This window comes from Phoenix dactylifera, chromosome 2 (assembly GCF_051530095.1).
Source record: "Phoenix dactylifera cultivar Ajwa chromosome 2, Ajwa_hap1_PhDact_Kaust_v1.1, whole genome shotgun sequence".
In the NCBI taxonomy this organism is placed as follows: Eukaryota; Viridiplantae; Streptophyta; class Magnoliopsida; order Arecales; family Arecaceae; genus Phoenix; species Phoenix dactylifera.
This window is the reverse complement of record NC_143191.1, coordinates 3,460,424-3,470,711: the sequence shown is the minus strand read 5'-3', so window position 1 is coordinate 3,470,711 and position 10,288 is coordinate 3,460,424. Positions and strand designations below refer to the sequence as shown.

General features: G+C 41.1%; 3 protein-coding genes across 4 annotated transcripts in view; 1 reads left to right on the top strand and 2 right to left on the bottom strand.

The window, feature by feature from the left end:
* LOC103722222 (U2 small nuclear ribonucleoprotein auxiliary factor-like protein) overlaps positions 1 to 2,292 on the top strand; it is a 31,090-nt gene extending 28,798 nt beyond the window's left edge. For both annotated transcript variants that reach the window (XR_015974972.2, XR_015974968.2), the window contains exon 8: positions 2,028 to 2,292. The gene's annotated coding sequence lies outside the window, so the exon portion shown is untranslated. The remainder of the gene's footprint in view (positions 1 to 2,027) is intronic.
* LOC120103804 (Tetratricopeptide repeat (TPR)-like superfamily protein) lies at positions 1,613 to 4,663 on the bottom strand. Its single transcript, XM_088715003.2, has one exon. It carries the CDS (start codon positions 4,661 to 4,663, stop codon positions 2,735 to 2,737), a length of 1,929 nt encoding a protein of 642 aa, XP_088571129.2. The 3' UTR covers positions 1,613 to 2,734.
* Positions 4,664 to 5,758: 1,095 nt separating this feature from the next.
* On the bottom strand, positions 5,759 to 8,795 carry LOC103722223 (Pentatricopeptide repeat (PPR) superfamily protein). The gene has a single exon (XM_008812698.6). It carries the CDS (start codon positions 8,793 to 8,795, stop codon positions 6,750 to 6,752), a length of 2,046 nt encoding a protein of 681 aa, XP_008810920.4. The 3' UTR covers positions 5,759 to 6,749.
* Between the last annotated feature and the right edge of the window lie 1,493 nt (positions 8,796 to 10,288).

Below are 10,288 nucleotides of genomic sequence, written 5' to 3'. Positions count from 1 at the left end.
CGATATCGAAACTTCAAGTTAATTGATTGTAGATGGTGACAAAGATTTTCTTCTAGAAGTTTGTGTCTTCCAATTGGACGTTGACAAACTGTAAGGAAAAAGATTAAGTTAGCTAGGCATTTGGTGAGCACCCTTTTATAATAATGCAAGTAAACTAATGGTCTCTGTACAAATTTGCAGACCTACTCAAATTATTGAAGCTAATGACATTTTTTAATGTAATTGGGTTACCTAATCCATTATGCCTCAGAGAAATTTTAAGTTACTTGCACCCAAATGAATTCCTTGAGAAATGGGTTTTCCCAGGTGGCCATTACTCTTTGCTCAACTAGAGTTCTGTGTTTGGATCTTGGATAGTTACCTAATTCAGAATTTAGGTAGTTATAGTACAGATAGGCCTCCCTCTTTTTCTTTGAAAAAGAAATACACGAGAAAAGGATTTTCTTTATAATATGATTTAAAGTTTCAACATAAGTAACATATGGAAATGTGGAAAAGATAAACAAGATAGGTGCTGACACTCTTCACCACTAACATGTACAGATTCAAGCATTGCTATGAAAATTAATACCCTAGTGATGTCAAAGAATTATTCAAAAATTAGTCACATCTCCCTACTTCCAGCTTAGGTCTAAATTACAATTTTATAAAGCAATTTAATTGTTTAATGTCTAGATTTTGAGAATATGTTTCATAAAACAAGATTTCATTAGATTTTGTTAATATATGTTTGTTAATATACCTAAATAAAATTTAGTTTTATGAAATATCTAAGGGTTCTTTCCCCCTTCATGTTCTTTTATGCACAACCTTCAAAAGACCAAGTCTTCATCCCCTAATCACATTCTTCTTGCATAAGAAATAATCTTACCCCAACTCACCTCCTCCACCATCCTTGCTCTCTCTCACTCCCCCCTTTGTCCATCCACCCCCTCAGACTCCTCTCTGCTTGTCTACTCCCCTTGCACGACTCTCCTCAAAGTTCCCTTTTTTATTCCTTTCACTATCTCCGGTTCTCTCACTTTCTACACTCTCCTCCTCATCTTTTTTCTTTTTTTCATTTTTTTAAGGATTGTGATACAATGTGCCACCATCAAGATGAGAAATGCTAACTAGCTTAGACAACAATTGTTGACCTCCTCATCTTCCTTCTTTGTCTCCTTTTCTGTTGAATTTTTGTTTGTCAGTTCCCTACATAACATGGTAATAACACAGGCTTTATAATCACATTATTTGTTAAATACGCATTAATAAAAATCAGGATTTACAAAAGCACTTTTCATGAAACCAACAAATCTCTTTGCACCTCTAGGTCCAGATACGATGGGTTTGTCTCTAATTTTCATATATATTTTTCTTGAGAAAATAAATTCTATATATGTCGATTTGATTACAAGATCGGATAATTTGCACAACCTACTAACACTAGCAGTGGGTGACATAGCAGAGTACCTTATCCACTGAAGCTTGCTACCCGAAGAGTACCTTATCCACTGAAGCTTGTTACCCATGAAGGTAAGAAGTATCTTCTTGGGAGTTCAATATTGCTCGAAGCCTCATTCCTGTGATAACACTATGACATGTAGATACACAAATAGAGATGTCCTGCAAATTTTTGAGGCGAAAATTTGTTGCTGTATGTAGCATCACTAAAAGGTCAAAAGGCAGATGTAAGTAATCTGCCACACTGTTCTCTCAAAAAATAAGTGACCAGCCACTTTGAACCACACCACCGCATCTAAACTCAAAAAGGTTGTAAACGTGAAACTCTAGAAAACTTCTTAACATCTGTTACCATATCAACTGATTGAGGAGTATACAAGGCATGGTGTCTCCCTTTGGCTCTTTGCTCAGAAAAGGTCTGATCATCTGTACTTCATTTCTTGAACCAATCCCTGATGATTGATCTGTAAAATCTTGTGATATAATTAATCAAATAGGGTCTTTCCACCCTTAGTGTGTAAACATACGAGTACTTTGTGTATACAACAAGAACTGCTACAATAATGAAAGAGTATATTCAACAGAGAGAACCATTCAGAAGGCCAGTTATCGGAATGCTACCTAAAGTGCCAACAGTGTTGGATAAGCAGGCAAGAACAGCTGTGGAGGATCGGATATCACCTGCTTCAACGTCTGTAAGTTTTCTGGGACATATCTTCCTGTTCCGATCTATAGCGATATTCCCCTTGTGAAAAATTTAACGCCTCAGTGACAACCTTTAGGTAATGTAGGAAGAACTGTTGCTTGACCCAGTATACTTCTCCCTGTCATTCATGATGCATGGAAAAAGGTTCAGTTCTGTGGTTCTCTAGAGTTACAATGGAAGCGTAATCTTGGAGGTGTCATCTGATGTTGTCAGTTTTGAAATGTAACAAGCAATTTTCCTTCCGACCTATTGTTAAAATAATCCAAATTGATTGACCATCCATCAACCAACAAGCAAGTTAAAAGCAAACATTTTCCAGTTGCTTATGCCGGTAAGTATGCTAATAGTCACCTTCCTTTCCATAAGCGCCAGACTGATTATCTGAAGCCTAAATTTCTGCAGCTCAACCCACAAGATGAGCTCAAGCAACCTTGTGAAAGCTCTGTGGAGCTTAGACAAAGGCCGTTTAGTGTTTTCCACTTCAAGGAATATAAAACACAAAAAATAGCCTAAAAATTAGAGCCCATGAAATTCAGTATTTCACTTCAATCCATCAAAAAGACATCCAGCAATGCATTATCAGCCTCACTCTTCTTGATCCTCAAATTCTGCATGCTGTTCAGGAACATATCCCTCACCCTCCATCTCCGAACACAACAAACGCAACACCAGGTATGTCTCTTCCCCTCCATAATGCAATATCTGATCAGATTTAAAAACGAAGACAAGATTTCTGATGCAAATCCAACTGCATCCACTGACCTTCTTCACACCTCTCTCTCGCATGGTCTTCCACACTCGAGCCATGCTGTCCCACCTCCCTCTTGTACCATACATCCGAGCTAATACAAAATAAGGAAGTGACGAGCGAGGCTCCAACTCCATCACTTTCTCTGCAACTATTTCTTCCAGCCGCACATTCCTGTGAATCCTGCAAGCTTCAAGAAGCAATTCCCATGTTGCTGCAATAGGCTTGCGAGGCATAGTCTCTATAATCTCCATTGCCTCTCTCAGCCTCCCTGCACGGCCCATCATGTCCACCATGCAGTTATAGTGCTCCAGACCTCGTACCACCCGATATCTCTTCTCCATGGATGAAAATACTCTCTTTCCTTCATGGACCATGCCTTCATGACTGCAAGCAGATAAAACACCAACAAGAGTAATTCTATCAGGTTTGTTACCACTCTCTTGCATTTCTTTGAAGATTCTTAGAGCTTCTGTGCCTTGCCCATTTTGAGCAAAGCCCATGATCATGGTATTCCAGAAGACCAAGTCCTTGGTAGCCATTGCTGAGAAAATTTTCATAGCTGATTCCGTCGATCCTAACTTAGTATACATGTCTGCAAGAGCACTAGAAACAATCAAATCTGCCTCAAAACCCAATTTAAAAACCAAACAGTGGATCTGCGTTCCCTGCTCGGTCAACCCAAAACAGGAACTTGAACGCAGAATACTTGCAAAGGTGAATCCCGTCGGCCTGATTTCCTTCCTCAGAGCCAGCACAAAGAGCCTCAGAGCTTCATGCACAAGCCCGCTTCGTGCATAGGTTGATGCCATGGAGTTGAAGAGCGCCGAATCCCATCTGTCCATTTCTTGGAAGAGCCGGATCGAATTGTCCAGTCTGCCACACATGGAATACAGGTCAATAACAGCACTAGAAACTACAGAATTCGAAAGGAATCCCATCTTGAAGCACTGGGCCAAAAGTTGCTCACCCTTGGCCAAATGCCCAAGGTCGGCGCAAACATGGATCACCGACGACACCGTGAACTCATCAATTGGAAACCCATGAGCTCTCATCGAACGGAAACACTCCAATGCCTTCTCACCATGACCTGAGTTGCCGTAAACCGAGATCATCGAATTCCAAGAGATGACATCGAGGTCCTCCATGGCTCGAAAGACACCGCAAGCGTAACCGACGACTCCAACCCTTCCATACATATCAATAAGTGCATTGCCAACCACGGTGTTCGATGAATTCGAGCCGCTACGGATGAGAAACCCGTGCACTTGTTTGGCGTGCCGAGCATCGGAGACACAGGAGGCAGCGAGGGACAGCGTGTACTCGCTGAACCTCGCGCCGAGTTCTTGCATTTCGTAGAGCAGTTCAGAGGCCTCATCGAACAAGCCATTGGAGATGTACCCGGAGATGATGGAATTCCAGCTGACAGTATCCCGCAGGGGCATTTCTTCGAAGAGCTGGCGGGCTTCGTGAATGCGGCCGGTCTTGGAGAGCAGAGCGAGAAGAATGTTGAACGAGAAGGCGTTCTTGGAGGGGATTTCGTCGAAGACACGGAAGGCGGAGGTGGTGGAGCCGAGGCGAGAGTAGAGGTCGAGGAGGCGGTTGGCGAGGAAGGTGTGGCGGTGGAGGCCGGTTTTGATGAGGTTGGAATGGAGGGTTTGGGCGGAGGGAAGGGAGTTGAGAGAGAGGCAGTGGCCAATGAGAATAGAAAAGGAGGAAATATCGAATTTTTTGAAGGGTCCAAGTTTTGGAGGGGAAATGATCATAAGGGGCTAAGATGCGGGGTTTAAGAGCGGAGGGAGGGGCACCCCATCTTTTTGTTTATCTTCCGATGCTTCCTTTCTTGCTTCTTTTGGTAGTTTTCTCCTTCCATTTGGAGTTTGGGGGGGAGGATTTCTTCCCAGGTCTCAAAAGCGCTTTTTTTTTTATTAAAAAAAAAAACACATTTCTCTCCTAAGGTTCCTTATCATTCACAATCGAGACCGAAATCGATTGAAATAAAAATTAAAACAATCATTATTTCAACCGTATTTGATTCGTGATTGAAATCAAAATTGAAATGAAAATAAAATTTAAATGCTAGAAAAGAATAGAAATTGAATGTTTAGGGTTTCAGGCATTTGCATTTTTCTTTAGAATCAGATAAGACTCTTCTAAACTAAATAGCTGGAATGGAAGCCACTCATTTTTATTCTAATTCTAAAGTCTAATTCCTTCCAACCAAACATACTCTTAATCACACCAGCTTGTTTATAGGTTTCTAAAACCAAATTGATCCATTCTAACAGGGGATTTAGGGAGCTTTTTTTTTTTAAAAAAAAAAATTGATATTATTGTGGCCTGCTACTGGTGGAAGCTTATGAACTTCAAAGACGGGTATGCTGCCGGGCAAGAAGCAAGAATGAGAACTAGCTTTGCAATCAGAGTCAACTGAAAAATAGACATCAGAATGAGAGTTGGTTTGCTACTTAGACATTTTGAGGTTAGTTAACTTATTCGTAGAAAATTTACCTATCATGTAAGGTCTGCCAGCAACTTTTGGTCATCATACAAAAATTAGGCATATCAAAAGACAAAACTAGTTTCTCAAAAATTTCACTGAAAATCTTGTTATTGTATTGTTGATAATGTCCGTACACTTATGTACAGAAATCTCACATGCATTTAGGTTACTCGTACATTGCTAGGGTTAGTTCCACTTCAATTGCAAGAGTTGAAAGAAGAGAATAGATAGAAATGAGGATGCTAAATAGATGGGATAAGTGAGGAGAAGCAAACTACTAAAATCTATCATTGTGCAAGATTATTTAATAGAAATAAGTATTTTTCTACTAACACTGAATTCCCATTGATGCAAAAAATGATAGAAACAAAATTCTCTGTTTACTAGAGTAACCATTGAAGAGTTAAAATAAATAAAAAAAAAAATTAAACCTTGTAAGAAAGGTTGTTTGGTCTTGATACACATACAACATGATTGCTTTTCAATCTAAAGCTATGAATTGAAAGCTGATATTTTAAATGCTCGAGTCCTCTTTTTTCATTCCAAGCTGTAAGTGATCTCTGCTTCTTCACAGTGATTTCTTACGTCTCCCCATCTCCTTGATGGATATCCCCTACCTCCAAAAAAAATGTAGACGAGTATCTTATATTGCAGCTGTTCCGAGAAGATGATAGCACTGTTCTTCCACTAAAATTTTTTCCATCATTGCTCTTCCTATTAACCAAGCCATTTGATGTTCCATAATGAAACCTTTTGGCACAAGCAGTGCGCTATAATTTGATATACATATAGTAGCTCTCCGATCCATCAACTCTCTTGTTTCATTAACCTGCAGCAACAACATAACACGAGCTTGGCACAAGAAACTTCATTCATGTCCAATGATCCTTCCAATTATTTCGAGCACGGTCTGTTACATAACACACTACTTACAAACTCCACCAAAGAGGATCCACTTTGTTCTCTTATCAGTTGCCACAACATCAATAACCTTATCAATGAAAAGCAGAGACTAATTGGCAGCCATTGAGATTAGTCTCTTGGCACCCGGGGGATCTCTTATCTCAACTGCTGCCCTTCTCACGGAATGTTTATGGAGGAGAGAGAACTCAAACGATAAAGACTGCCAACATTTTTTCAGAGCCCAAGTCTAGGCAACCGTCGCTGATGTTGTGCTTGTGCCTAGTCAGTCTCTGTAATAGTCAACGTCCTCCAATTTTACCTATATTCAGCTCATAACTTCATTGTACACTGTACATATATTACCAAGGAGCATATCCTTTGATTACATTAACCTTCCAATTTTCTCATTGTCTTGAAATGCATGCGAAAAATTTCTTGTTCAACCGTCAGATCCAACTGAAACCAGGATTCTTTTTAATCCTTCTTTCACGCATCATTCGTCTAACTTGTATTGAACTCTCCCAGTCGCCATGAGCAGCATATATGCTAGATAATTGCACATAAGAGCCAGAATGCTGAGGGTTAAGCTCAATAAGCTTCTCAGCCACCTTATTTCCTAAAGCCTCTTCTCCATGAGCCTTGCATCCTCCAAGCACTGATGTCCACATGCTAGCATCAGCCTCAAAGGGCATTGTATCAATGAAATCAACTGCTTCCTTAAGTCGACCAGCACGCACTAACAAATCAACAATGCATGAGTAATGCTCAACAACTGGTTCAATACCATAGTCTCCCTTCATCCTGTGAAACCATCTTAATCCTTCCTCGATTAGTCCACAGTGGCAGCAACCAGAAAGGACAGCAATAAAGGTCACCACATTTGGGCTTACTCCTGCATTTCTCATTGTTTCAAAGAGTTCAAGAACTTCAATTCCATATCCATTTGATGCATAACCCATTAACATTGAGTTCCATAGAACTACATCAAATTTCCTCATTTCATTGAATAGCCTCAGCCCCTGACTGACACCACCACATTTACAATAGAGATCAATAATTGAAGAAGAGATTATAATGTCTGACTCAAGGCCAACTACAGTAGCCCGAGCAAATATCTGTTCTCCGAGACCAAGCAAACAAATGCTTGCGCAAGCACTCACCGCACTAGCCAAAGCCACTTTGTCAGGCCTAAGATCCAGCTGATGCATCTCGCAGAAGAGCTCCAATGCATCGATGACACAACCATTCTGGCTGTATCCCACTATCATTGAATTCCACGAGATCAAACTTTTGCTTGGAATTGACTCAAAGATCCGCCTCGCATCTACAATTCTCCCGCAGTTTGAGTATACATTGATCATTGAGTTGAGTACAACTGTGTCGTGCTTTTTGAGCTCACCGAAAACCTTGCAAGCATCCTCCCAGTAGTCGGATTTGGAATAAGAGTCTATGAGAGCACTTGCAACAACTATATTTTCTATAAGTCCATGTCTGAAACAACAAGCATGCAGTTGTTTCCCATATTCTAGCTCACTGAAACTCATAGAAGCACCAAGAAGACTCACAAGAGTTGATGAATCCGGCATGACTCCCTCCCTCCTCATCCTTCTAAAAAGATGCAATGCCTCTTCTCCTTGATCATTAATGACACACCCATTAATCATAGAATTCCACAAAACAACACCAGGATTCTCTCTCCTGTCAAATACCTTTCTCGCATCCACCAAACTTCCGTGGCCTGCATAGCCCGAAATCAAAGCCGACAAAGAGAAGTCATCAGGTTCTAGCATTGAGTCCAAAACTAAACAAGCACTATCAAAATCCTCACACTTTGCATACATGTTGACAAGCGTGCTGCCCAGGACGGTATCCAGGTCCACCTGGCTCATGACAATACGTGCATGAATCTGTTTGCCGAAATCATGAGCCACGTGATCAGCGCAGGCACTGAGGACCGTTGCCAGCACAAAACTATCGTTGCACGGTGACGAAGGTCCCACGAAATCCGAACCCATCTTCTTAAACAAGCGAAAAGCTTCGTGAACTTGGCCTCTGCGGACATACCCATGAATGATCGCATTACAGGCAACGGCATCCCTCATCGGCATCTCTTCGAACAAGCGCCGGGCGTTCTCCAGACCGCCGTATCTAACAAGGCCAGTGACGATGGCGTTCCACGAGAAGGTGTTCCTTTCGGGCATAGAGTCGAACAGTTCTAGCGCAGCACTGGGATCGCCTGACTTGAGGCAGGCATCTAGGAGCAAGTTCCAGGCGAAGCAGTTCCGGTGGGGCATTTCGTCGAACAGGCTTCGGGCGTCGATAAGGTTGGGGCAGCAGCGGGCATACATTTGCAGGAGGCAGTTGGAGGCGAAGAGGGAGGAGGCGTGGCCGGACTTGAGGAGGAGCTGGTGGAGCTGCTGCCCTTGGGAGCGGAAGCGTGGGGCGACGCATGAGCGAAGCCAATAGGAGCACAAGTGGAGGTCGACGGTCATGGGGGGCAGAGATCATCCTTGGTGTTAGAAAAGGTGGCCAACCGCCCCGACAGCCCTTCCTCTATACTTACCGCTCATAGGAGTGTCAATGGGCTGGTTCTGGGTGGTTTGGCCAAGGCCCAATTTGAGCCTGGAGTTGCGAGCTAGGCCTTTTTAGCCCAAGTTCTCCCCCCCTCTCTTTTTTTTTCTCTCTCTTCTTCTTCTCACGTGCGCACGCTCGCCCACGTGTTTGTGTGTGTGTGTGTTTTTTTTTTTTTTGGTATAACGGTGGCTCATACGCAATGGGTGTGAATGCGGCCAACAAAATCAGAAAATAAAAAACTATACAAGGGCTCAGGCAATGATGCGTGGTTTGTCTAGATAAAATATCTGGAGTAGTGAGTTGCAAAGGAGGCAACCCAGTCTTTTTCTTCTCGTTAAAAATCAAGTCTAAACAAAAAGAACTGCTTAGGTTGGATCTTGTTGGTCTCTAGGGTTTGAGCTTTGAGTAGGGCAACTTTTCAAGCCATGAACAGGTCAAACCTATTTAAGACCTAATCACCTGGTTCCGAGGGCCTCATTGGCATGAGGAGATAGGTGCGACCGGGTGCAATTGATAACAACATGGTTGAATCATGAAGCGCCATGCCGGCATGGAAGTTTGCATGAATATAAGTGCTGCATCATAGTGTTTACCATTAAGATTATTATTATTATTATTATTATTATTATTATTTTTGCTTAGCATGATTTTTGGTTTCTTGGTTGGACAACTCTTTAGTGAATGATGCCATGAATAAGATGTGTTGCATGTATAATTGCTCATATCAAAAATTTATTTGCTTTTCTTCGAACTCTCCATTTTTGAAAGGAAAAGAAAACATGGTGCTATAACAAATAATAATCACAAAGTTGTGATGTATTAAGATAAAGAGTGTGCTCACATTTATTTTCCAAAGGTTTTCTTCAGAAATGATTTAGAGCATCTTGATATAATATTATTTATCCTAAAATTATGTAAGCTAAGGTCATGGTTTATCACATGTATGGGCATATAAATTGTAGATGATAAAAGGTTGTACATGGAGCAGCACATCATGAGAGACCGTGCAAGGTAAAGCATTCAATCTGACGATGTATTAAAAAAAAGAATCCATGTTCTTTTAATCTACCGTACAATCGCATTACTTAGATGACTGGATGATCATCCAAGGTGCAAAGACTAATGCTTGTAGAAAAGCCTAAAAAATTGAACAATATACTCTCAACAACATTTTAACAACATTACCACCAGAAAGAATCCATGTTCTTTTAATCTAGAAACCTTTTGTTTGTGGTGGTCGCCTAAGCTTTTAGGATCTTATGCCAATAAGCATAATTAAGTTTATTAATTGATTCAACCTTTTCACTTCTTATATAATCTCCTTTTTTTTTCGTTTCATCTTTTTTCCCTTACTTTCTTTGGAAATTAAGAAGCCACTTGTCATGTGCTAATCATTTTTCAATATAATTTT